General features: G+C 38.6%; 2 protein-coding genes across 8 annotated transcripts; both read right to left on the bottom strand.

The window, feature by feature from the left end:
* Nucleotides 1-434: 434 nt before the first annotated feature.
* hhat (hedgehog acyltransferase) lies at nucleotides 435-19,520 on the bottom strand. 7 transcript variants are annotated; one of them, XM_084375856.1, is made up of 12 exons: nucleotides 19,316-19,517; nucleotides 17,798-17,946; nucleotides 17,637-17,701; nucleotides 17,369-17,482; nucleotides 17,089-17,283; nucleotides 15,636-15,848; nucleotides 15,199-15,376; nucleotides 14,633-14,783; nucleotides 12,251-12,286; nucleotides 8,565-8,766; nucleotides 6,673-6,817; nucleotides 435-1,562 (listed from the first exon to the last, which is right to left on the bottom strand). In XM_084375856.1, the coding sequence occupies exons 2-12, from the start codon at nucleotides 17,916-17,918 to the stop codon at nucleotides 1,477-1,479; spliced, it is 1,506 nt and encodes a 501-aa protein (XP_084231982.1). In that variant the 5' UTR covers nucleotides 17,919-17,946; nucleotides 19,316-19,517; the 3' UTR covers nucleotides 435-1,476. The 7 variants fall into 7 exon arrangements, with proteins under 7 accessions (XP_084231982.1, XP_084231983.1, XP_084231984.1 ...); XM_084375857.1 differs by lacking the exon at nucleotides 19,316-19,517 and adding an exon at nucleotides 18,691-18,965; XM_084375858.1 differs by lacking the exon at nucleotides 19,316-19,517 and adding an exon at nucleotides 18,736-18,965.
* An 809-nt stretch (nucleotides 19,521-20,329) lies between these two features.
* On the bottom strand, nucleotides 20,330-25,939 carry myoz1a (myozenin 1a). The gene is made up of 6 exons (XM_084376473.1): nucleotides 25,709-25,939; nucleotides 23,807-23,893; nucleotides 23,150-23,337; nucleotides 22,379-22,655; nucleotides 21,213-21,378; nucleotides 20,330-21,127 (listed from the first exon to the last, which is right to left on the bottom strand). The coding sequence occupies exons 2-6, from the start codon at nucleotides 23,889-23,891 to the stop codon at nucleotides 20,893-20,895; spliced, it is 951 nt and encodes a 316-aa protein (XP_084232599.1). The 5' UTR covers nucleotides 23,892-23,893; nucleotides 25,709-25,939; the 3' UTR covers nucleotides 20,330-20,892.
* Nucleotides 25,940-27,794: the final 1,855 nt, after the last annotated feature.

Genomic DNA, 27,794 nt, shown 5'->3' with positions numbered 1-27,794 from the left:
TCCTTTCATGCTGTATACTTGACATTATTGTAAATTAAATGATTGGCCTTGGAACTCAGAAAGTACAGAGAAACAGATTAATACACTGCTGGTTTATAAGAAAAATATAGAATTAAACCAGAATTATCTTTTAAAAATACACACAGAACAACTTCAAAACTGAAGAATTGTCATCAAGCTTAACGTTAAAATAAAGCTATTTAACTTGTCATTACTAAGTTCCCTATAAACCTCACTATCACTGTGCAATTTTGTCTGCCACCTGGCACGCAGTCACCCAGAAGAAGGAAGGTTAACTGGTGATCCACTATCAATTACTTTTATAGACTAAATGATTGAATAACCTTTTCCGGTGTTATTTGCAACTCAGAAACAAACAGAATCGATCCAGTCGTCTTTTACAACGGCAGAGCCAACAATAATACCACTTGGAATCGGGTTAAACCGCTTTATTTCTGTTTTTTCCTGCACTGTTTATTATTTGTTGTTATTATCGTGTATTTTTTTAAATTGTGCAAAAAAAAAAGAAAGAACTACAAACAAAAAACAAACAACTTAAAAGCGCAGCCGAGTGCCCACATTTTTCTGACTTGTATATATGAGGACAAAGAGTACACAAAGCTGAAACAGTAAACTGTGAATGATTCACTGCATAATATCCATTATAACATGAATAGACGGATGGACATTCATAAACCTGGAAGGGTTTTTATCCAAACGTGGACTGAGTGATTGCAAAGTTGACATTTTGTCAGTACGAGGCGATATATCTCAACACATTAACAATAAAATGTGGTTTTTAGCTTTCGTCTGCAATCCAGTGGATAACTGTCATCTCCCATTGTTACTGTGTTGAATAAAAGCAAGAGTGTAGTCTCTCTTAAGCTTCTGAGCAACACTAATATTAACGTCATTCTACTTTACCCAAATTACATCTGTAGAAGAAATAATGACACTGATCAGGTTCCTGCTGCTCTATTCAGTCTTCTCTGCCTACACAAGCAAAAGGAGGACGGTAAATATGAATTTCTCCAGCTCACCGCACCACTGAGCAATGCCTTATCAGAGTCATATAACCAAGACAGATTCAGGGTCCGTATTTCCTGTTACAGTTTCTTAGAATAACAATGTTACAGTGCTTCAGTGAAGCTTGTTATGTAGAAAACTTGACACTGCCCAGGCTGCTGCTGCTGCTGGAGACTGAATTTACACTCGTTCTGTTACATTTTCCATGTACAGGAAACTCTCCCTACTCTGATCCTTTAAATCTCAGCTTACAGACAGATTCTGCCCAGTCCTGCAGGTTGAGAAAAGTGGCTGCTCAGCTGCACTTCAGCCAGGTTTGGACAGGGTCTGTGGCTGCGAGCCAGCTACGCCACAGAGACTTGGGCTGGTGAGGACAAGGAACTGGACTCAGCAGGTTGTTGTGGTTGTCCGGTAGCAGGGATTCTCACTCTGATACAAAGTCAAGGTGACTCATGATGGGTGAGAAGTCCACTCCAGTCCAATCTGGGCAAAGCAGTAGAGGAACGCCAGCATAGGTGGGGCCATTGTAGACCAGCCTGAAAAGAAAAACAGTTTTATCTGGGAAAGGAACTAGTAGGCTTAAACAGGATTAAATAATTGATTTTATCCTGAATTAGGGCACATTTTCTTTGATAAATGCTGATGAATTCAAGTTAAAATGATGATGTTTTTCCACGCAACTACTGTAAAGATTCTTCTTTACACTAGCTAGAGAGATAATAGTAGTAGTAATAATAGCAGTACGGTCAATGCTCTCTGCTGTGTTATTCTCTTTCTATTTATAGCTGCTTCTTAGAGGGTCGAGCAGGCAGGTAAAGACAGCTGTCTCCACCTCCTCCTCAGCTGGCTTGCCTCCAGATTATCCCAGTAACCTGCACCTGCACCCACAATGCTTGTCAATAGTCTATTCTTTTCTATTCATGCCAAAATCTAATTCACACACACATACACTGGGTGCTTCATGCACAGCTGTACTGTCACTCTCCTGCCTGCGGAAGGGAAAGGTTACATGAGCGAAGGCTGGAAAAGACATATTTTGATGAAAATTAAGTGCCTTGATGATGTCTGATGATGTTTCCAGTAAATGCAAGCAAATTATTCTTGTTATTTAATCACATTAAACAAACACTTCATTCACACTTTTGAAATATAATGCATTTCTGACCTCCACATTAACCACTGAAACCCTTTTAGCCTGGAAGACAAGCGTGCACCGTGATCAAGCCTTGCCATCGTGCCATGACGTCCCAGTGTTGTGTCTTTGCAGGTATGTAAATTTCATTATCACCCTCAGTGTGAAATCTATATTCTCCAACCAGTCATCCAACTGGCTTGTTTAACAGAGTTGTTTCCCGACTCTGCCGTTCTGAAGAAAACTATTAATTACGAAGCTCTGGCAAACAGATGGAAAGTGGAAAAAGTAAAATGAATAACCTACTTACACCGGTTGCATGTAACTATAGCTCTAATTAAGCAGTGTTGTGATTACAGGTTCTTTAGCTACTTAATTAACTGAGTGCTTCGAGTTCAGATGAGGCGAAAAGGACACTCGTAAGCAGGAAACTTAAAACTAAATATAAAGCCGATTAGTGATCAGATGGACTTTTCAGTAAAGAACAAACTTGCAACTCCTTTGTGGGTTTTCACCATGCTAGTGGTATGACTCCAGGGGTGGCAGTCTCTTAGTCAGTCCACCATTTAGTCCATAAGGAAGTATCTCGATATTGGATGGATTGCCATGACATTCATGGTCCCCAGGGGATATATCCTACAGCAAAACTTTAAGGTTCACATTTGGTCTTCAATATTACCTACATGAGCAAATGAGACCATCAGCAAGGAGATTGGCTACTTTTTCATAGTTATTATAGTTATTCTAATGACTCTATATAAGGCAAGTCATAAAATTAAAATATTTTATGGCAGAGTGCTGAGGATGAATTGAGGTCTCGCAGCCTGAGGAAATAAAGGTGCTCTGCTGTCTGGTCGTTCAGTACGGCAATAAAACAAAGTTTACTTTGATTCATGGCTTAGCTAAAAGTCCCTTAGCTGCTATAACTTTTTATCCGGCACCATCATCAGGTAAAATGTTTTGTCAGATACTTTGGTTTATGACTAAAAATAATGACATTACAATCAACCACAGTCGTATTTAGTGTTTGGTGCTAGTTAGCAAATGCTAGCATGCTAAAACACGAAATATTTGCTAAACCTGCTAAAAATCATCATGTTAGCATTGTCCCCGTGAGAATACTAGCATGCTGACGTCAGCATTTACCTCAAAACAAACAACAACATTTTAAACTAGCAACAACTAGCTACAAATGTTTTGTTTTAATCATTCTGAAGTAAATGTTGATTGCAAAATGTAATGACGTAAAAATAATGACACTATCGGTATTTAGATCGGTTCTCTTTAAACCTCACTTTCACTATGAAATTTTGTATGCCACTGGGCAAAAATCTCCTGGGAAAATGATGGACATCCAAGCAGGCTGGCAGCCTGGCTATCTGCCTTCATGCCTCCATTATAAACTAAATGAATAAATAAACTCACGTTTTCCTCTTTTGTGGAAAAACTGAAACTCCAGTTGGCTCTGCAACAGAGGTGCCAACAGAAATACCGCCTGGAAAAGGTGTGGGGGTGGAGTGTGTGTCCATTTCCATTTTAAAATATATTCAAAGGGGCTTGAGTAACTGATTTACATCTTAGGTGGGAGCCATTGTTAGAAGTTAAAAAATGGAGTTAGAATAACTGTAAAATTGGCTGTAATAAAGCTCAATTACAGTTTTAGTATTGCAGTGACTGACCAGTCACTTTGTTCTACCCAGCCTCCGATGTTTCCAGTCCACTTTTTCATTACCAACTAATTTAAAACTACAAGTATTATTAATATCCACTGAAATGAGATAATGTAACATCTCATTTGAACGTGATCGTTCAAAGTTCTGAATTGTCTACTGGTATCTATGTAACTCGCCACTGTGACTTTAGACTGATTGGACACGAGGTCTGTCAGGTGGGATGTGAAGATAACAAATACAGCACACTTTATGCTTTCTACATATATGGCTATAGACACAGTGTGATTACAAATTTGTTTTTGTACTACAGAGGTCAATTATTCAACAGTCTGCACCAGTAAAAATCCCAGACAGGCTGATTTAAAATCATTGATCTCGTGTTAATGAAGCAAACCACAACTCTCACCTCGGTGGTTTACTATGCAGACACATGCAGACACGAGGAACAGCTTTTCGGGTGGATTCATTAAATTTCAATTCAAAGTACAAAAACACTAGGACTCAGTGAAAGCAAGTCAATTATTAAAAGGTTTGTTCAATGTGCCGTTTAAACATCTTAAGTCTGCACCAGGCAGTGGCATCTTTATTTTTAGTTTTTTAAAATGGTCCAAATGAATCACCATAAAAGCAAACTGAGATTCTCAGTTTAGTATCCTGTTCTAACTCTGAATAATTCACAACAGAAATGGTATTTTCAAACACCCTGTTCTTATTTTTAGGTTTCTGATTACTTATTCAAACCCTGTCTACAATGTTGTGTGTGCGAAAGGGGTCAGGAGTGATATAGGAGGCGTGAAGTTGAGCACAATTTGCTGTCAGGCTTCTAACATTTATTTTGTACTGTCAGAGTCACTGGAGCATCCAGCCGAAGCAGCCTGACAAAGGTATGACTGTGGCCCAAAGACTTTGTGACATACTTTTTAGAGGATATGCCCTAGTCTGAAGCACAATAGAGTAAAAAATAAAGGCAAAAACTGATTGTAGTAAACATAAAGTGTGAGATGAGAAATACAGAAGGGACTGAACAAAGACCAAATGACTACATCAACCTGAAATACTAAAAAAAATGATTCTCCAAAATGAGTGAAAAACCTGAAACTGATGATAGAGCTACCTTTGTTGTTGCACACTGTTCAGATTTTACATCTCCCCAGTGGATGTTCATTTAAATAGACCTCTAAACCTGATCACACTTCATAATATAATAAAAAAAGAGTATATCTAAGTGTCCAGAGATATAATGTTAGTCTCAGTTAAACAAAAAAGAAATGCGACAGGGCTTGCTCGTAGTGACAAACTCAGATCACTCAAATCTGTCTTATGATTGTTTTAGCATCTTTCAGCTCATTTTTTTAGTTATCATTTTGATCATTGTGATTGCAATTGAAAAATCTCTGACATACAAACCATACACCACCTGCCCAGCACCAAATAACAGACAGAACAATACCATTTAGGACCAAACTTAATGTATATATGCATTTCTTTTAAAATAGATTGACTTCTTTCCCATTGCCAGCAGTCAGGTTTGCCTTTCTGTTTTTTCTTTCTGGTTTGTCACATTAAACATCACAAAGACGTCGGAAAACAGGGAACAGTATGCATGCAGCACGGGGGCCAGTGACAATACTACGGTGATTACTTTTTAAATATCTTTTACTTCAGTCTTTCTTTCAGATTCACACTCACTGAATGATGTTTGAGTGCTGCTCCAATGGCAATGGATAAAAACACTAAATACGTGCCAACCTCTGGAATTTCAATGCGTGCCAGGACTGGTAGTGGAAAGGGGCAAAAATTTGCATGTCCGCCTCGATGCATGTTTCCTTCACAGCTGACCGGCGCTGGAGCAAATAAATACCTGTGACTACTGCAGAGTCATTTGATGCAGGAATGAGTGCCGATTGCACCCTTGGGGTTAGAGTTTGCAGGTTTGTTTGTCTGGTGTGAAAAGGATACAAGTTAGCGACTAGTTGGTGAACGAGTTGGTGGAGACAAAGAAAGAGTTACAAGGCGAGTAAATATTTGTAGGATTGCCTGAAGTACAACTGTATATAAACGCTTACATTGATCTATGTCTGCTGGATGTGTACATAGGCAACTGTTTATTAACACATAACACTTGTACTAACTCTATAATATAATGTCACTGCTGTGTTTACAGCTTGCTTTGCTGCCACTAAGTACACCCCCCCAAAAAAACAATTAATGCTGCTTTAAAAATGAGTAAACTGTGCATTTTATTTCAGCATTAATTAACAGTCCATGTTAATAAATTATACGCATTACATGATGACTTATCAGAATTGAGCTGAGCTCTCAGCCCTGACTCTGTGCCCAACCCAGCAGCGACTGCAGCTCAGACTGCTTATCATGTGTAGAACGGCTTCAGGAGGGCCAAATGAGCCAAGTTAAGACACAGGGAGCAAAACAGGAACTGGCACAACCATGAAGCAGATGTTTCTCTTTTTTTTGAGTTTGCCCATGCAGATGCAGAAAATGCCCCAGTGTGACCAGACCTTCAACATCCACTGAAAAATATAGACATACTGAACAGCAGCATTTTTAATCATTTTATTATATTTTATTTATGATTTTATTTTCCGCCTGTGTGAGCTGGCCTCTCTGACTGTCGCTTCAGACATGCTGTCTTAAGTTGCCATCACCTCTGGAGAAAAAATGTGAAAAGTCCTTCTGTACAATGCAGCTAAGCTGTCAAGACCACCTGACTGATACTGCACGTTGGAAACACATTTAAAAAATGTCAGCTGAAACAATTCTGCGGCAAAAAAAAAGGCACAGAAAAATCCTATTGAGTGAGTGGTGTTGGGGGCAATTTACCTTGAATGAAGACACGCTTCCAGAAGATTCTGCCAACATGTATCCCCCCGAGGAACACCAGATTAGAGAGGATGAGCATGGCGGTGGAGAAAGCAGAGAGAAGGGCAATGCAACGCCTTTCCATCGCCTCAGAGAAATTTTGCTCCTGGGAAATCAGTAAATAAATAAGTAAACTGAAGGAGAAACACAAGAGATTTTCATCGTAAATCTGACAAAGAACAGCAAAGCACACTGCACTAATGAACTGTGTGACCATAAACTAGTAGGATTACACAGTATGTCATCAGACTTTATTACTATTTTGAGAACATGAACCTTCTCCAAAAGCTAAAGGCCAGAGAAGCAGGAATAGCATGAACATCTCTACTGTTACTGTATTGGACATAGACTTTTACTCACATTAATGTGAGTAAAGGGTGTTAACTGTAAATGCCAATTAGATGTGACGGGGTCCAACCAGTTTGTCTCCTGTCTGTACTAAGTGAAGCAGCTCCAGGCATTATCTCTTATTAAATCAGATTATGTGACCCCTTTATTTCTCGCTACAGGAATGATTTCATAACGTCCACATATCTCAACTTAACTGAATGATAACTATATGCAATTTGAACCTCCTTTAGTTTAATGTTTTTATCTGTCAGAGGTATACGCTTAGATTTCACGCCTACAACTCAGGCTACAACTAACGATTATTTTCATAATAGATTAGTACTGTTTATTTAAGATTGAAGGATAACTCCACCAGTTATACACACTGAAGTGTTTTTACAGGTCTTGGGGAGTACTGGGGAGCATATGGGGAAACAAGTGGTTTTAAGGCTTTTGTGGCTCCAGAGGAAGCTGAATGTAATCTAAGAAAATGCCTCCAGTGATGTCACTTAGTGTCTAGGTTGCATTGTGGGTAATGTAGGTGCCAGGTTGTGTAAAACAGTCCACTGGTCTCGCATTGTACTCCTATAACACTGTTGTTGGACTCATTAGTCATTATGGACAGTTTTTTACAATTGATACAGCAGACTGAGACACATTGCCTTTTTTATTCCTTTTATAAACCTGGCCCTTACATTACCCATGGTGCAACTCAGCAGTTGAGTGAAATCACTGACCGCAATTTATCAGTTCACAGTCAGCTTCCTCTGGAGCCACAAAACGCTACATTATTCATGTATGCAGTAGTACTCCCAAAGACATGTAAACACGCCTTAGAGGTGCTATACTATATGTAGGAATTTTACTGAAAACTTTAAAAAAAGAACTAAAATTATCAACAGAATGAAGAAATAACAGTTTTGATGTTATGTATTGTGTTGTGTCTATTGAAGTGAGTATGCTAACCAACTAGCAACAGCCTGTTCCGGTCCTACATTCTTGTGCTAGTGGTGTAAACACCAACACCTCTGGTGCGCCAAGCTCTCAGTCTGGACCACTATATGCACAGTTAAATGAGCTAACCAGCTAAGAGCAGCTACAGTTGGCAAATGTTAGAGGTAGCCCCATGTTAGTTTTAAATATGAATTTGGGCAATTACAAGTGGCCAATTACATATTGCGCCTTTAATGTGTAGAATTGGCATAACCCTTTAATCATTTAGTCTATAAAGTGTCAAAAATTTGGCAAATGTTCATTACAATTTCCCAGAGCTCAAAGTGACATCTTTAAGTGGCTTCTTTTATTCAACCAACAGTCGAAAACCCAAAGATTTATTTACTATCATAAATGACAGAGAAAAGCAGCAAATCCTTAAATTTATGAAGCTGGAACCAGCAAATGTTTGATATTTTTGCTTGAAATAATGACTGAAACAACTCATCTATTATCAAAATGGTTGCAGATAAATTTTCGTCTTCGATTGACTATTCGATTAATTGACAAATCGTTGCACCTCTACTTACAACAATGCCGTGAATAAAGGATGAGGTAAAAAGAGACTTCAGTCCATTTTCCACCAGAACTCCCGCCCAATTCATCAGGGCCCAGTACTGCAAGTAGTCATGGCCACCGTGCCACAGGCAGACGAATCCGAACGCAAGGCCAGTGGATAAAATCTTATAAAGAAGACCATGTCGTGAACCTCCCAGTGGCACATATATGTATCTGGAACATGAGAACATACCATGAACATGAATAAAAAATTCACGTAATGTAATCATGTAAGCTGATTATAACCTGTCCAACATAAAGAAAGCAGTAAATAAATGGAGACAATAACAGAAAGATCTTTCATAAGCAGTTAGGAAAGAGTGAAGATGAAGGGGGGTTGAAAATGGCTCCACAATGCCCCAATGAATTGGTCTGCCTGTTACATAAATTATCATGTGTTGTTCATTGATTTTTTAATCAAATAACTGTTGCTCTGAAGTCCAGCGCAGAAAATAGAGGCACTCCAGGGAATATCAATTCTTCCTAGTTGTTAATAATGCTGGAACTGGTTTAATGATTCCAAAGTGATTTCTGTGATTCACACCAAACCCTTGACACACGTTGTTTTTCCATCACTGCAGCTGGCTCTATATTTCTTTGGTTAGATAAGGTCCTATTTTTAGGATTTTGGTTCATATACTGAAGATACAATGTATAGTTTTCATGAGGTAATTTATCAAACACCAAATATCTAGCACATGACTTGTGCATGTCATTTTACTGTGGTTTAAATGAGAGTACACTTCATGTGATAGCCCACTTGCTGTGAATAATAACCCACCAATCAGTGAAGAAAGCGGTGCATGCCGTGAAGAAAAATGGTCTCAGATATTGTGAGAACCTTGTCTGTCCCAGAGGTACCTGTAGTCTCTACATGCTACATCACTCCAACACGCTTAGAAACAAACATTGCGTTCTGTCTAGTGTTGCACAGGAGCTGGAAACTAATTATCTCAGCCTCCCTGTGGCTAATCAATGTTCCTGAAAGATGAGCCAGCATTTTTCTGAGCCTTAAATAGAGTGGCCAGCTTGGCCATACTGAAGGCTGAAAGTAGGTGCAATAACAGATGGAGAGATACCAGAGTGTTAGAGCCACAGCAAACTGAATACCTAAACATACAGAGAACCTATCTGTCTGCCTAAATTATTTTAATGAAGATGGAGTCTAAACAGATGTTAATCTAAATAAGATAATTCTTAGATATAAATTATAACCCTGAATGATCAATGTGTTATGTAACACCTGACTACTGCAAGCAGATGGTGCGAATGACATGCACACAGGCTTCATAGACTGACACTGACAACTAATATTGTTAGTTTCTGCGCTCTGAAAGACTTAAAGGGTACTGTACATGTTCTTTCTTGCTTTAAAGGTCCAGTGTGGCCTCTAGCTAAGAGGACAGATTGCAACCAACTAAACACCCCTCTCCAGAGGGTTTGGTTTGTGTTCTGGACTACTGGAGAAACATGGCGGTGTAACATGGCTGACTCTGTGGAAGAGGATCTCCCTCTATAGATATAAAGGCTCATGAATATGAAAATTATACTACATTTCTGCCAAAAGAGCCTCTTAAGTCCTACACTCTGAAACTTTAAGTGTAACCAGAAGTTAAATGCTGACCCCCACACACAACCCAATCTACGCCCCCACTTATTTATTTTCAACTAACATCCCCCAGGATCTGGGATCAAACGCTACTTCTGATTGTAGCTGTAATAACTCAATCAAACAGCCAGTAAGAGCTCTTTTGTTGGCTGATAGCTGTATGTGTGTGAAACAGAGACATGGTGGCATACAGACAGGGAAAGCGTAATGGAATGGCGAAGAATGAGCCACTTAGCTGCCCAGGGAGACGAGGTGTCAGTGAGTCATGTAGTGCACATCATTTAACACCTACGCACTCATCTAGCGCTCTTCAGACAATTTCAACTGAATTTCAGAACTGCATTAAAACCTCTTTAAAAGCACTTCCACAAGAAGGAACGTCGGGGCATTGTGCCATGGGTATCATTTTGCATCTGCAGTAGGATAATTGCAAGTGATGCCATTAAGCAGGAGTAGACAGTTTCCAATGGACATGGATTAAAATGGAAACTAGCATTTGCAATTTAAATCCTAGGCTCTTTACAGTCTGATTTGCCATATTTCATTCTGAACTCATCTCTTACACCTAAAAAGCAGATGTACGTGTACACTGTCATACATGTCAAACAAAATCTAATTAGCAAACGATGATCAAGACAAGGGAACCTTTTAACAGTGTGATTTCTGACAACCGTGCAAATGTAGTGTTGCCTAAATGTAACAAAACGCGTCAACCAAGCGAACCATAAACCCCCAACAGGCTGCATTCAGCCGAGTGTGCATCATTAAAAAGCAGACAAACTAATAATGTGCGTTGTCCAAAGTACAAGTGAGCAAAACATAATGCTGTCATTACATATGCACATATTAAACAAGGAGGCATTTCTCCGGGGTGCGGAAACAGTAACACAACAGAAGAACTATTCACCAACAACATTCAGCCTCATAATCATGAGAAAGCCTTCATGCAAATGCAGCATCCTTGTCCATTATGATAAAACACGTGGGCAGGCGGCTGGAGAATGGCACCTTTTTTTAAGGTTATTCAACTGACAAGTTCAGTGCCCTGCAGGAAATTAGCTCTTTACAGTAAGTGTGCAATAAATAACAGATACAGCATGATTACACAGATACAAATACGAGGCAATAAAAATACAAATGGATATAACGCTAAATGGAAACAGCAGATAGATAAGATACAAGGCAAAATGAAGAAGAAAAGCAAAATAACAGACAGAGATAATATTAAGTACAATAGACAGCAGACACGATAGATAGATAGATAGATAGATAGATAGATAGATAGAATACTACAATGATACAACAACATATGACGATAAAACTGTATCTGTGAAAACTGTGTATCTGTGATAATGGAGAATTTACATTATCAGTTATTGGCAGACAATGAAATTATAGCCAATAAATAGAATCGATAATACAAAGCCAAAACAAGTGCAGCATTTACACACAGTATGTGTGTAAACACAGAGAAGAACAACAACAACACTGTTGTTTCATCATGACATAGAGCTGCTGCACCTGTGTAGAGCCACGCAATGTAGACAAGAGTCACGCATGTCGTCACTGGAGTGGGCGTTGTTTTTCAAGTTCAGAACAAGACGACACAATTGTAACCTGCAGCACATGTTCTCGTAGGTGTTCAGAGACGAGGGAAAAAGTCTATGAGTTTAACACAATAAATCTTTTTAGAGCTATGAGTCATAAATCATCCATCTTTGCCTGCTACATTTTAGCCCTTTTACCCCCGGGGGTGCATAAACTACAGGTTGTGAACTTATTTTTAAAATAAAAAACTGTGATAGAATGATCAATACATATAACAATAGGACGATAGATTTAATATAGAAAGAATGATAGAATAACAATATACTTATATTAATCTTAACAACAGACAGACAGACAGATGGATGGCGCGATAGAACAATATAGATCGATAGATAGATGTTCTAATAGAAGAGCTATTACTTGGTTTAGATGACATTTCACATTTTTAGTAAGCATTAACATGTGAAGTGGTCTGTCCTCCGCTCATGAAGTGCCTCTTACCTGATGAGCCATCGATACAGACCCTCGTCGAAGTGCCTGAGAGTGAGCAAAGAAAAAAAAGGGATATCTGAGTCACAAATTTACATAATAATATAACACTGAGTAAGAAACACCTGAGCACTGGGCTCTATATAAACTGAGGCATGCGCAGTATACACGATGCATGTGAGTGTCTCTATGTCATTGAGGAGATTAGAAAAAGCATTTCAGTGCGTTTTTTTTTTTTCTTCTTGCGCTGCCTATAAACCGAAGCTCTTCTGTCAATGATGTCAGTGGACAGCTTTATGCATTCCATCAATGTTGTCAACATTGGCCAGCTCAGCACACACGGGCTGGAATGGAGTGCATTGGTGTCAGCACATTGGTCAATCAAGTCTACAGCCAGTCCATTTTTTACTGCAAAACCAAACACACAGCTTTCCATCTCAACTTTATGTGCTCTGAATGAAGAGAGCATTTCGTAATTGTTAATTACATTTAGGAATAGAGTGATTTACTATAACATAAAATACTTCCGATACTTTTAAATTTTAATGTATAATGGATAATAAACCAGAATTTGCTCACTGTCAAACATGGCTTTTTATTGTATATTATGAGGTTTGTTCTGTCTAAACCTTGTTCATATACTCAGTTGGCAGTTTATTAGGTGCATCCAGCTTGAACTAATAATTTAATACAGGGTTGAGCAATGTCATGATTGTAGATCGACTGGATGAAATACTTCACATGGCTCTTCCTTGGGTGATGCATTGAAAGCAATGCAATAGAAGTTATGGCAAGCAACATGGTGGATGAGGATATTGTGCTTAAAAAGAACTATGTTTGATGCAATATTGTGTTTTAATGGTGCAAATGGAGAAATTCACAACCTATTTCAAGTTCGCAATATAGATCCTGGATTTTAATGCTGATCAAATAGACCATGATTTTATTCTATGGCCTGATCATCAACCTCTAATCTTAAAGTCATGTGACAAATCCTACTTTCATGAGGGTTATAATGTTCAGTTTTTGTTGAAATGGTTTTAGAGAGGTGCTGACTCAACTTTAACATCATTGTTCTTACTATTTGTTAGAATTGTCTTACACGGTCTTCACTTTAATTACTTTACTGTCTTATCTAAAGTATTCTGTATCACCCGATCTTGCTTAAGTGCTATATGAATAAGCTTTATTGTTATCAATCCTTTTTTGGAATATCATATTTCTAATGCCATTGAACCGTAATGCATTACACATTATCATCACACATATTTATTGTTATTTTCTAAACCCCCATTGATATAAATGAGGTGGAGAGAATAGTCAAAACACCTGCCAGTAAAAACGCAATACAGCATGGTCCAAAATGATCATAAAGTTGAATCAACATTCTACATCAGTGTCAGTAAAGCTTGATTACAGCCCTCATTAGGGAACGATTTATTGACTGCTGTATTAGACTGAATAAAGTGGCAACTGAAAGCATATTACAGCATATCCTGCAGCATAGCAGCCAAAAGTCTTTTTTTCCCCCTGGAGAACCCCAAAGCTATGTGGTTAACACAAATGGCATAAAATGTTGACCGTTGCACATCCCTGAATGTCCTGAAACATTTTTCCAAGCAGTGGAAACTTTGTTGTTTTTATGCTGATTTATCCATGTGTAACAAGCACTGCAATGTGTGTGTTCATTAACTTGAGCAATTGTGACCCCTTCAGCATAAACCAGGCATAGTCTCTTTCTTGTGTGAAATCAGCTGAATAAATTCAGCAATCTTTATGACATTTTCTTTTAGTGTCCACTCTTTGTGGGGGTATGTGTGATAGAAATAAATAAAAATGTAGTATGCGTGTGTGTTGCAAATGCAAGCTAAACCATCAATGACTTGACCTGAAACATTTCTCATTTAAATTCTCTTACGCTCTTTTGCTGGATGGTGATTAATTCTGTCAAACTGGTATTTGTCAGATCCCTCTTTAAACACAAAGATACACATTTCCAATTCGATTTGGTGATTTTAACATATACACTGGATCAGCAGCTACTAATCCTGATTTTCTTTAAGAAAAAAAGACATGACATGGCCGGTAAATGTCCGAATGCTCCCAGTGAACAAACCACTTCAGCTTGAGTCTGACAGACTTATATAATGTCCCTGATGCAGAGGGGACCTGTTGTTCTGATTGCCAGTAATGACAGAAAATGAGACAATTCACCGTGACCAGTCTTATTACTAAAGCACTGTGAGCACTTAAGGCACTTGAGACTTAATTTACCTTTTCCTTTTCCACAAGGATACAGAGGATGCTTGCTTTTCCAGTCACTGAATTGTTAATGGAATGCTTCCAGATCAATATAAAACTGTATTTATGTTAGTGGTATCAACTTAATCTTACCTCCACATCCCAGTGAAACTGTACATGATGCTGACACAACGAGGAAGCTTTGGGGGGACCAGTTTATCCACAGTAGCCAGCATGGATGGAAGGCCAAACAACACCAGATACTTCACAAAGAAGAACTGGACGAGGGCCAGGGCCAGACCGCCTGTGATATGGTTTTTTAAACAAATGTTAAGTTTTTATAAGGATTAAAGCAAGTTCTATACTTTCAAAAGAGAATTTCCTTTGTTATAAGTCAGTAAATCTTGTGCAAATAGCCCAAATTTACAAATTAGAGCTCACATAATGACTGATTATGCATTCAATTTGTGAAAAATGAAAAATTAAAATTTAAAAAAAAAATCACAACACAGATCAAGATTACTGGAATATGAATCAAGGCCAATGAATAAGCATATCTGATGTCATTTCAGAACTACTAAATCCTGTGGGGGTAACATGATTTTTAAATTCTGCTTTTCCAAAACATGTTCAGTGTATTTTTTGAAGTGGCAGGGGAATATTAAAGCTGAAACTCAATGTTACATAAAAATACAAAAATACATCAAGTATGTACTTACCCAAGGCCCAAGGAGGAAGAATCTCTAAGTAGGTCTCATTAGACTGAATGGAGTGCATGTACATGACATGGATCATGTATTCTGCAATGCACCACCACAGTATGATCCGTCCTGATCTGAGCACCAGGTACCTAAAAGCAGGTTCATCCCTGTCACTCGCCTCAGAAGACCTCCTCATCTGCAAGTGTAGAAAACACCAGAAGAATAAATACAAGGATATAAAAAATATACTCTAAAGATGAGAATGAAACAAACCAGCATGAATAAGGTGCAGAGGTGACGGTCTGATTATACCATTTCTCTACAAATCTGAAAAATACACTGCCCTCTTATCAACAGCCCATCACTGATGTTTTGCCAGACCAAAGCAAAAGGAGCAATTTTACACTAAATCGCAGTTTAATTCAAGAGTAGCCTTTGTTGGCTGGCTCACTTACTTGCTCAACATAGTCTTTGTATGTGATAATGGGTCCATTGTAGAAGAAAGGATGATAGAAGGTGTATGAAAACAACCAACAGAGCTGCACAACTCCACCACGGTCTAGAGGGCACCAGCAATGCTCCAGGCTGAAGCTGATGAAGCGCAGACCACAGACAGCAACAGCAAAGAGGAGCAGATAGTACTCCTCCTCGCTCTCATACCAGCTTCTCTGTGTAATACAGAGGGAAGGCCAATTATTTTTATAACACATTCCTGGGGAATCATTATATTAACAGTGACAGTTTGACATTAAATTTAGAAAAGCTATCTATTTAAAATGTGATATAGATCAAAACGAGAATATTAGCAGATTACAGCAGATTTAGACAAGTGGTTATGAAAAGCTGTCAGCACACACTAATAAACATATGCTTAAAGACAACTTTTTAATGAGGTCTGCTTCACAGCATCTGGAATACCATTGCTTTTGAAGGGTGAGCACAGGAGAGAAAGAGGCACATTTTTTAGCAGTATGCACCGGTCTGTCAGGTCTATTTTACTTACAACATTCAAATTTCTAACCATTAGGACTGGACCAGAGTTGCTTGGCTGTAACAATTCTTGATTGTGTCAGACACTGTGCTGTTAAATGGTACTTTTGGATCACAGGTTTATACCCTAAACACAGTGAAATACTAAGATCCAAAGTCCATTACAACCAATCAATATACAAATAAATGGAATTGAGTTCTTAAACCTTTTTCAAAACTGATTTTTTTTTTTTTTGTCTGTAATTCATTGGTAATAATTATGTTGGTGAATTTAGTAAAATCTCACTTTATTGTGGTTGTTCTTGCATTTTTCCTGCAATACATTTTTGACTCTTAGATTATGGGGACTCTGTTAGTATATCTCCGACTAGTGGCTATTTTCAAATGCCCGCAGGAACACACTGAGCTTTCTAAGCATATTCTAATCCTCACAAAATACTGGAAATGATCTGCTTAATTTTTGTACTTACAATAAACTCATTCAACTTTATTCTTGTGGTATGGACATAAGAGCAATGAAGCTGAGTAGCCAAATGGCTGTAGATCCTCTTAGTATCTTGTGCCCTCTTGTGTTCTTTGCAAATATGACACTGACAAGTGATAATCGAGTTACTCTTGAAAATGACCTAAAGTACCATAATAGTAGGAGAAAAATGGTCAATTTTAAAATGAATACTATAGAAAAAGACACAAATCGATTGGCTCTCTTTTCCCTCTTTATACACTATCTTTATAGTTTTGTGATCATAAACTCTTTTTTATCTATCTACAAAACATTTAAAAACATGTTTAACAGATTCCAATTTAGTACTTTACCATGCAATATATCTTTCACTTTTGTCTGTTTTCTCCTTCTGAAACAAGATAAAGATACACCTCCACAATCAGGAATAAGTACACCCATGTTATTCAACCCACCTGGATCTCTTGAAGTGGTTTGATGTGAAGTGTGGACAGCAGCAGCATGTTACAGACCCATGACAATACGGGCCTTCGCAGCTGGGCCACAGAAAAGGACAGGCCCAGATGTATCAGCAGCGCACCAACACCTTTAATCCCCAACACACTGCTGGCAGCCAAGAGGCCATATAGTGCGAGTGCTGGCACCCTGAGCTTTTGAGGAAACATCAAAAACATGTCAGATTAAAACATTCCCCACCTGATAGCACTTAACAGTTCTGTAGCAGCTGCTTCCTACCTTGGGATAAAAGATGCTGGTCAGTCTTGATATCACGCCATGACCAATCAGAGTCCACAGCAAAGACTTCTTGGCCCACTCAGTCCAGAAATTCCACTCAAAGTCTGATGGGTCCTGACACAAAAAACAAAGTTCACCATGGGCATTCGAAGTGCACATGAAGCCTGTTGAAAAGAGGCTTTGAATGGTCTAAATGTACTGCTAATCGCCCTGATTTGTTTGTATCAACCAGTGGATACATTTTGAAAAAACTGAAAAATGAACTCACCCTTTTAAAACCCTTAAGAAGGCCATTTTCAAGCTGGAATTCTCTCTGTAATCCTGCTTCATGTTCTGAGGTAAAGAACAGGAAATAACAGGTTCATATTTCTTTACCTTTTCTTCTGAATTCATGTGACCAACATACAGATATCTGGCAATCTGCCTTACCTTTAGAGAACTTGTGCAGTTGGTAGAAAGAGTACAGATGAGAACCCAAGGACAGCACCCAATATCCAAGGATCTCTGTCCATGGCAGGGGTGCTAACTGGGCCTTTGGTTTAGATGTCATCAGGTGAAATCACTGTGCTATAGTGCACCTAAAAAAGAGTGAAAAAAGTTTAAAGGCTTTTTTGTGTATGTGTGTAGGTATGAGCAAATACATATGTAGCATGAATATGTATAATGTATATATGTACATGCACCATCAGACTAGTCTACTTCCTTTTCTTTTTAGTCTACATTATTTCTTCCTTATTATTAGTATTACCTGTTCACTATAATATATATAAAAAATATTGTAGGAAGGCTATGAGTATGAACAACATCATAGGTAAGCCAACGTAAATGTATGTGAAATTTAAGTCTTGCACTCTTACAAAAAAGTATTTAAAATACAGAGAGTCATTTAATCAAATCTACAAGCAGTAATTGGCACAAGATATGAAACTGATATGACTATATTTTTAAATGTCTGTTTTCAATAAAATCTTTTAAGGGTAGATGAAACTGTCAGAAATAACGTCAACACATAACAACACAAGAAAACATGTTAGATTGTTTTAAACAAATGAAACAATGGTGCTCTAACATCATACTGTAGTCATACTGACAATTTTTTGTCTTTTTGTCAGTGTTTAGCATTGGTTTGGAGTCACTGGGTCACATGACATTAAAGCTATTGAAGAAAGAAAAAAAAAACATGGTCTTTTTTTGCAAAACACATTAGCAATCAAAATAAGTGTACTACATGAAATCGGTTTAGTATTGTTTTTTATCATGATTTCCACTAATATCATCCAGTCAGCATGAAGAAACATTGTTTTTGTGTAAATCAAACAAACAGTAGGGTCATTTATTGATGGTCCCTGGGTCAGCCTCCAGAGCACCGTGTGGTTCTGGGAGGCGAGCTAGCCGTCCTCCTGCTGCCGACACTGGGTGAACCTGAGTAAGAGGCGCCGCTGGCTGTCTCCGGAGTGAATGTCTGTCCAATATCCAACCTAATACTAACTTCACCTCGGTGATTTAAATCATGCTCACCCACATTATAAACCCTTAAATGCTGTTGACAGAAGTAGCGAGTGCCAACATAAGCCTGTTTAAGTTTAATATCATGTATCATTTTCATCCGCTGCAAGTGGCAATCAACGTCGTTGCTAGGTAACACTGCACCCAGGAGTTGCTGGCGATGACGTCGAGCCAACGGGAAAAGTAAAGTAACTTAGCTAACGGAGCTAACGTTATCGTCTCCGGCGACCAAACCAGCAAATATTAATACGCATTTTTGACATTTGAGTTTATGACGAGACCACTAGGAGCCATCAGCATGTGTGCCAGAAGTTTTCGTGCTTATTTTGCCATTTGTTTTGTTCCCAGACACCTGAAAACATCCGAAAGCTCTTCGACTGGCAGTTAGCTAACGTTAGCTAAGACAGCTAATCGTATGAACAATTTGCATGTTAACGTTACCTAGTAATATTTGGCTGGTGTCCATTTCGTGGCTGCAAGTTGTAGACTGCACTGTCTGATTGTGTCTAGACAGCAGCAGGGACATAACACAGCACGCCCCGGCAGCCAACATTCAAAGGTAATGAAGTCTTCTTCTTTATCCGTGTTTCCTTCATGATGTCTGGAAACAACTTTTGAGAACATGGCCGCCCCCAGCTGTGCGGGAGTGTCTCTTCAGCTTATGTCAGGAAAAGTGTAATTTGCTGAATGTTTTAGCCAAAAGTGGAAAGTAACTAACTACAAATTACATACATATTACTTTTATTTCATGATACTTTGTAGTTCTACTTCCATATATTAGCCTACTGTATCTTTTTTAAAGCCATAGTTTATTCGAGGATCAAGACAAGCAAAACATGGACGACTTTAATATGACGCATTTAATGACTGAACTACCATAACAGTCAGCCTAAAGTTAATACGTTTACCGAGTGCATTTGTGCATTTGCTGCTAACACTTGAAGTGAAACCAATACTAGTAGTAAGATAATAACATATAATTGTCTATGTTAACATGTTATTATAAATTCAAATCTGAATGATTTATTGATTCATATAATTTTTCAACATTTTCTTTTTCATTTAGAGCTGATATTCACTGTCTTGCTGATTATTATTAGTAAGATGCTTAAATGTTCCAATATCATGCCACACCATGTGCTGTACACTACAGAAAATGCTGTTTATTGTCATTTTTATTGCTGAAATAATGTAATTGAAGCTTTTGCTCACCACTATTCAGTCACGAAAAGTGTAAATTTTCTTTGTGGTAACTGTGAAACAATTTCAGTTTATTTCCATGTGCTGACAAGATTGCCAAAATGTTAGATTGTAATAATATATATATTCACCAACATAATAGTTAATATATATATAATATATATTTTGGAAATAGGACATTTAATTTGCATGGATTTTCAGGCACACAAAATTATTTTCCCATGACATTGTAATCATCACTCTACAAGAGGACTGTTACAGTTTTTAAGGGTTTATTGTGGAGTGGTTCAGTAGGTCAATGGCTCAGCTGAATCTATGCATGCAGACAGGTTTGTGGGGTTTTCATAACTCGACATAAGATCAGAGAATCTTAACAACAAAAAAGGCACTGGGAAATAACAGATATGGTAACAAGTTGACATCAAGACACAACAGTAACACAATACAAATCTGGGTTTCATTCATGATTCATTCTTTCCTGCAACTTTCTTGCTTACTTTTCTGACAAATTTAAGGAGTGTTTAGACTCAACTTATGAACTTAACAACTATACATTTTGCTGTTTCATCTCCCCATAACATCTATAGCTTGCTTCTTTGCCTTACAACCAAATACAGAGCACAACAAGAACATGGCCACGATTCATGTACGCTTTCAGTTATCCACACATTGAGATTCAAATTCATCAACACAACAGTTAACTGTAAGCTCATCTATTGTGTGTGTGTGCATACTAATGTGTATGTTTGCATGCATTCATGCTTGCATGTGTGTATGTGTCTGTTGCACATTGAGCGTAATCACAGTATGAATATTTTTCACAGCTCGTCGGTCTCTCCATCGAAGGGCACAGCATCTGTCTCCATATGAATGCTACTGGGCTCACTGCTTCCCACCCAGCCGATAGGAGTGCGGTTGAAGGAAGGCCGGCAGCCGATGTCCTGTTGATACACCACTGGGGGTTCAGGCTCCTCTTTGGTCGGCTCAGCCTCTGGCAGCTGGAATTTCAGGAACTGGTTGGCCTTCTCGAATCCACCGAAGGGTATGGCACATCTAGCAAAGCAAGGTGAGAGGGTTATTAAAGACCCTGTCAGTCACAAAGCATCTACTGTATAGAGTCAGGCCTTGAGGCAAGTACCTGTTGAAGCTTTTCCACTTGGGCAAATCCTTTGGCTGAATGGGACCAGGCATCGCACCTTTCAGAGTGGCTATCAGAATTTCATCACCCTTCATGGCTTTCTCCCATGGTGACACGTACGTCTTCAATGCAATCATGTGCTTCTTAACGTCATCACCTCCACCTCCTGTGAGGAAAACAACCATGGTTGGAGCGTATGACACACTCGACAGGGGTTAGTAACATTAATTTAAAGTTGTAAAATGATATTCAACCATCTGTGGACTGGCCTATGTAATATTTGAGATGTCTGTGGCTCATTAATGCATAATTTAAAATTCATTTCATTCACTTTGCTGCTTAAAGGTAGTCTGTACACTATACTATTTGTAGCGTGTAAACTGACATGTATATTACGTGCCTGACTATTTCTTGACTGAGTGTAGTGACTTCCTGGAGTCTCCACTGGTTGGCAGCCTCACAGTGACGACAATATTGTTTTACCCTTTTAGTTTTTGTACAAATCAAACAAACAAGATGTAATTTTAAATCAGAGAGCTTTAGAGGTGCTGCTAGGAAGATTGTTTTTTACCTTAGGACAGAGCCAGGGTAGCCGTTTCCCCCCTCTCCATACTTTAAGCTAAGCTAAGCGAACTGCCCAATGCTAGTAGTTTCATATTTACTGTACAAACATGAGAGCAGTGTCTTTCTTCTCATATGATTCTTGACAAGAAATTGAATAAGAGCATTTCAGAAAAAGTTAAACTATTCCTTTATATGGTAACTAAACACCAAACTGAAAAGCAGCTTTCCAGAAATTTGGTCTGTTGACCTTGTAACCGCATCTAACAGTGATGTCATCAGGTTCTGGAGTACACCTGAAAATCATCGAGAAGCTTAACCACTGAATGTCAGCAAAGACAAGATTTTCATTGAGTGTTACTGGTTTGGATTAGAAACGTGTTTATTCAGTTTTTTTCTTTATGTGTGTGGATTATTTATTAATAACTTGTGTGTTTGCTTACTTTATCATCCATGCATTCATTTATTGTAAATGATAAAGTCCAGAAAAATTAAGCTCATCTCACAAGATATTTTGTGAATGTATATCTAAATCCTGTGTGCACCAGCAGGCACTGAACTATGAAACAGAATTCTACTTAACATTCCCAAAAAATGATACCAACCTTTTAGTGGAGACCACTCACTAGCTCCTTCTCCGCCTTTCCCATGGTCGCCACCACCATGTCCTCCTTCACCTCCGGCACCTCCGGCACCTCCTGCTCCTCCTGTTCCTGCACCTTTGCTTCCAGGCTTTGGAGGAGGCACAGGAGCCCCTCCTGCAGTTTGTAATCCTACAAAATGCAGCTGTCCAGAATCTTTGCTAAGAAAATGCCCTCCAACATTTATCATCTGACCTCCCATCTGACCACCCAGAGCGGGAACAAACTTCTGGAGGTTGTCCTGAAAGAAAGACAATCACTATAACCAACCAAATGGCACACAGCACATTCAGCTGTATTTTCTGATCAAGCATGTCTCATCCTCTTGAAGCTATACCAGACGAGCATTACTGAGCACAGTGAGTTATGAATGTGTACTGAGGGCATTTAATATACTCTTACTGGTTTGATTGATCAATAATGGTCTCAGGCCAAGGGTTTAACCATTATGTTTCCAAGTGACTTAAAATCATTTTAAGTTCTGTGTTTCTTTCGAATGGTTCTAGTATGTATTCTATTAAATGGCTGTTTACTTAGGACAGATTGAGGATTGAAAGTTGACAATAAATACAGGTAGATTTCTTCAAACATTGCCACATTTCTCCATGTTCTCCAGATGTTTCAGGGTTTCTCTATGGAATTTCTTCTTCTATTATTTACATCTGTCATTAACCTTTGGGAAATGTTTCCTTTAAAATCTCAGAAATTTGTTTTCTCCATGAACTATGTTCTCACCATAGACTCACTGCTGAAGACGTCTGGGTTGTTCTCATAGATGAACTTCTCTACTCTCTGCTGCCTCATCCTGAACATCTTGGAGCCTTTGTTCTTCATCAGGGAAAGCTCCTCCAGCATGATGTCTTTGGGAGTCCTGATCTTTGTTCCCAGGTCGAACTCAGATGCCTCTGGCTCCGACTCATACTCTAGGTAAGGGATATTTGAACAGATGACCGTCACATTTAGAAAAATAGGGACTTTAGAAGAATAGAAGGTTTGAATCTTTGAAATTTAATTGAAGTGAAATTTGGCTGATTTACATTATTAATCATAACACATGTTTAAATGAATACTTGTTTCATGACCACAATGTATTCTAATTGGGCAAAATACATACATTATATTAACTTAATCAAGTCCACCCAGAGTCATAGGACTCTATATATATATCTAGAGTTATGTTAATGAATTTTGCTGTTGTTTTGTGTAGTTTTAAAAATGTTTTTACTTGAACTTCAGACATTACCCTGCGTATCATGTAAGATTAATACACCACCTACAGTACCTATCACCAGTCATCCATCTATTCATATATCCTGTCCTCATTAAATGAAAGCGTTGTACTAAACATATGGAAATTGGTTTCATATTTATGTCATTTCATGCCAGCCTTACCATCCTGAGTGATATGTGATAGGTCAGTTATGATCTTTGCAAGCTTTTTCCTCTTGTTTTGGGGGGCAGGTTTTTCATGAGGCATGGCTGGAGGTTCAGGAAAGAACATGGTGTTAACACGAACACAGCTGGGGCTACAAACATACACAGATACACTTTTTGATCATATTCAGCAGTGATAGAAGTAATGACAGTGAACCTCTTTCTTTCAAAAGACAAAAACAAAGTAATGCCAAAGCTTCTCCAGAAATTTAAAGCAAACGATGTTCTCAATACAGCAACTTGAGGGTGTTTTGCTTGATGTCATGGTTTATATTATAAAATTATACTACAGGGGCATTGACCTCGCTGCAGTGACCCAGGGTTCAAGTCCAACCTGCGACCCTTTGCTGTGTGTCATCCCCCCTCTCTCTCATCCATGTGGGCCAAAAGAAAAAAAAACATTTAAATCTGCACTGCTTCATGTTAAGACTAAGGTTGAAATGCACTGAAGGGCGTGTTTTTAGCTGCTGTAACAAACACAGTTACACAGTTGAGAAAACTTTGAATATGCTGCGTTATCCAACCATTGCACCAAGTGACTCAAGATTGCTCTTTAATGTCAACATCTACAGCCATCAACATCCCCTGAAAGTAAATCCATGGGACCTGAATGTATCAGACATACAGCATCGGCCCTGATCATTTTTCAAGTTCAAGGGGGATGTCAGTGACCTCAGATTCCCCACATTCCCCTGTGAGACAGATGTCTGCACCGAAGGAAACATTTAGCTTCATGCATGTTTCAGTTTTTGTTTGGGGAAACAAGATCTCTACACAGATTCACTTGACGTAAACAGACACACGCTGTGGTTCAGGCAGAAATTGGTGATCAATGCATTCTAATGCTATTCTAGAGCAGTAAACGTGTGAGCCTAAGGATCATAAAATAGGATCTGATCATATTCCCTAATCTGCAGCCGGTGTGGGAACGTGTAGGCGGGGGAACTGGGAGTAAAACTTTCCTTCTGTCTCGATATCACTCACCTTTGAAGCCTATTACATCATCGAATTTCTTAAAACCTATAGTGTCAACCTATATTTGGAGACATGTATCTGTTTCATACGTTATCTTATATATTTGTGTTACACTGTTTTTTGTCTTCTTACATGCACATCAGCGCCCTCAGCTCTCAAAAGTTTCTTTAAGGCCCAGTCAAGTGGCAAAACATCACATCACATCTACTGGCTGTAACTTAACCCACTGCAGCTATTTTTAAAAGCCATTTCCAGCCAAGACATTTTAGCGACGTGTAATGGCGTCATTCAACTATCAAATGGGCCTGACACAACCCTTAAGGACACAATACACACCTCCAGAAAACAATTCTATTAGTATGTTTGAACCTCCCTCAAAACACGACTGATATCTAGAGTAGTTCTGAATGTTAACAAGGAGGGTTTTGGATATCATTTTTAATTGCCTTAAATAACTACAAGCTTAGAGACCCCTTGCGCTCAGATTCACCACCCCCCTGTCAGGGTTTGGTAACACCATATAAAATCTCTGAGACGCCCACAGAGAGGGATGGTCAGCACATTCACAGATGCCTTTGGTCATTTTAAGACGTACTAAGAAAATCTAAAAGCAGCAAAGTGACTCCTGGAGCCATTTAACTTTAATCGCTTGTAAAATTAAATGCATCTTCATCAAAAGCAAAATCATTAGGTTAACTGAGTTGTTGAGGTTGTCTTCTTCTATTGTTTTCCCTAAGATCAGCTGCACAACCCACAGAATTTATGATTTGCAACATGATGCACACCTTTATTCCCTTTCAGCATTTTTGTTGTAGCCAGAATTTAAATCCAAGCCGCTGGTTGATTAGTAGACAAAGCACAACGATGGGATGCAGATCCACTCACCGGGTTTTTGTTGTAATCCTTGGAGGAGAGACAGACCTATAAATACCAAACAGAGAAGAGGAGACCCGAGGCTCAATGCTGGCGATCACAAGTTTACAAATCCCTCAGTGCCTCTGACCCTACGTATGGCTGGACCCAGGTCCCGCAAAGTGCAAAACCCACTCTTCACTCAGATGGCAGGTCTTCCAGAGGGTTGGGGTTGTGGGTGGCAGCAGTGTTGGTGTCAAGACGGGAGGAGGAGGAGGAGGTTGAGGTTAGGAGTATGAATAGGGATCCAGCGGGGGGCGTTAAGGCGGGGGGAGAGGTCTCTGTTGGCCAGCTGAAATTGCTGATGGGGATATTAAGGGAACAAAATCATTCTCACAGATGGTTCAGAAGACTATATTTAGTAGCAAATAACGAGGGGAACAGAACTCTGCTATAAGATAACCTCAAAGGACTCTGGGGTGTGATTAGGGTATACAGAGAGAGGAGGGAGGGGAGAATATGTACAAGTGCACTCTGAAAGTTTAAGGTTAAGTATACGTGTGTAAGGACATGTCAGATTGTGTTTCAAAGTGAGGGCTAGTTCTTCTACTCCCTCTATTACTCTAACTTGATGCTAGATTGTCACATTTTCAGTTTCTCAAAAGCGTCATGTGAGTGGATGTGATTGATATGTTGAGGCAGGGCTGTCAAACACTAACAATGTTTACATGCCTAAAACAGCTTGTGCAAACAAATGTGAAATACCTGAGAGCATCCAAAGGCTGAAAAGACATTGCATGTCCTTTACTACAGTATCCTTTGCTCATTTTGAGTTGAATGCATGAAAATATCTTGAAATGTTAAGATTTTGAAATGAAGTTATTTAAAGGTTTCTGGCTGTAATCCAGGGTGGTAGCCAGGATTGTAAAAATATAGAGGTTGTGAGTTCAAATTCCCTCCATGCAACCCCAGGGCCCCTCTTTCCGGTATTAGTTGCTGTGATCCACAAGACTACTACTACTACTCCAAAATTCTGTACATTTTTATGAAGGTTAATTGAAATCTGAAATCTGAAAAGTATGCTTTCCCCATCTTACATTAGGGCTTAATAGTGTCATCATCCCATACATTATTAGATATTGCTGAAACCTGATATCTAGTATCCAGTTTCATACATTGTTTTAAATAGATACTGAAGATATACCGTTAAAAAAAACATAGAGAATGAAAAGACTGCATACCAATCAGTTTGTGTTTGATCAAAAAAGTTTTGCATTTTGGGAACAGTATTGGGCATTAATGATACATTTACATATTTATGAGAACATGATCGTCAGCTAAAGAAACATGCAACATAATCTTGGGGGTCCTCCATGACCACTCCACTGAACCTGATAAGAGCTTTCTCTAAAGATTGGACTGCTTTCTACTCTGGAGCAGATAATGAAAAAAGCAAGAAGTTAGGTGTAGTTATATGAAATTCAAAACTGAACTTGCTGATCCATGATATATCTGTGGATCTGTAAAATCATTATTTAGTTTTGCAAATGGTAAAAATGGTACAATTAATAGCTTGGCATCTGGGCAATAGCCCAACATAATTTGTTTTGTATTTAATAAATGGTTCACTTATATTTGGCTAATTTTAAGAATGCTCTGTCCATCCTCCTCTTAAAATAACAGGTCTTGACCCCCTTGGTACTCAGTAATTTTAGACCCATCTCAAAACATTATGTAGGGAACTGAACTGAAGAAACCTCTTGGATGAGAGCTGAGAAGTCTTCAGGAAACTGAAACAAGTCCAGTTGCCACCAATTTAGCACTTAGTATTACCATGGCCTGGATGACTGAGAACCTTCATCAACATTATGTAGGGAAGGTTTCCTATCATCACAAAGTCAGTAAGATAAATATTTCCAGTCTTCCTGCTGACTACCCCATGATATGGGGACACACTTGATATTTCACTGTCAGTGTCCACCGTCTTACATTTTTAAATCTACAATGTTATGCTTTTATGAAGAAGTTGGAAATACATGTGATTATGATGATGAAAATAAAAAACTGTAAAAAAATAGGTTTTATTTCTTCATGCTATCAGCATTTTTGAGACACCTCC

This window comes from Pagrus pagrus, assembly GCF_965226575.1.
Source record: "Pagrus pagrus genome assembly, chromosome: 15".
Lineage (NCBI taxonomy): Eukaryota > Metazoa > Chordata > Actinopteri > Spariformes > Sparidae > Pagrus > Pagrus pagrus.
Note: the sequence above shows the minus strand (reverse complement) of the source record. Positions and strands in the feature narration are given on the sequence as shown.

What these genes read in the sequence shown, in the direction of transcription:
- hhat (XM_084375856.1), bottom strand. Translation starts at nt 17,918, where the DNA reads ATGACATCTAAACCAAAGGCCCAGTTAGCACCCCTGCCATGGACAGAG. An exon ending in ACTGCACAAGTTCTCTAAAG is followed by an intron (nt 17,702 to 17,797) that starts GTAAGGCAGATT and finishes TCTTTACCTCAG; the next exon opens with AACATGAAGCAGGATTACAG. An exon ending in CCTTTATTCACGGCATTGTT is followed by an intron (nt 6,818 to 8,564) that starts GTAAGTAGAGGT and finishes CTGATTTCCCAG; the next exon opens with GAGCAAAATTTCTCTGAGGC.
- myoz1a (XM_084376473.1), bottom strand. Translation starts at nt 23,891, where the DNA reads ATGCCTCATGAAAAACCTGCCCCCCAAAACAAGAGGAAAAAGCTTGCA. An exon ending in ATCACATATCACTCAGGATG is followed by an intron (nt 23,338 to 23,806) that starts GTAAGGCTGGCA and finishes TCCCTTACCTAG; the next exon opens with AGTATGAGTCGGAGCCAGAG. An exon ending in TGAGTGGTCTCCACTAAAAG is followed by an intron (nt 21,379 to 22,378) that starts GTTGGTATCATT and finishes TTTTCCTCACAG; the next exon opens with GAGGTGGAGGTGATGACGTT.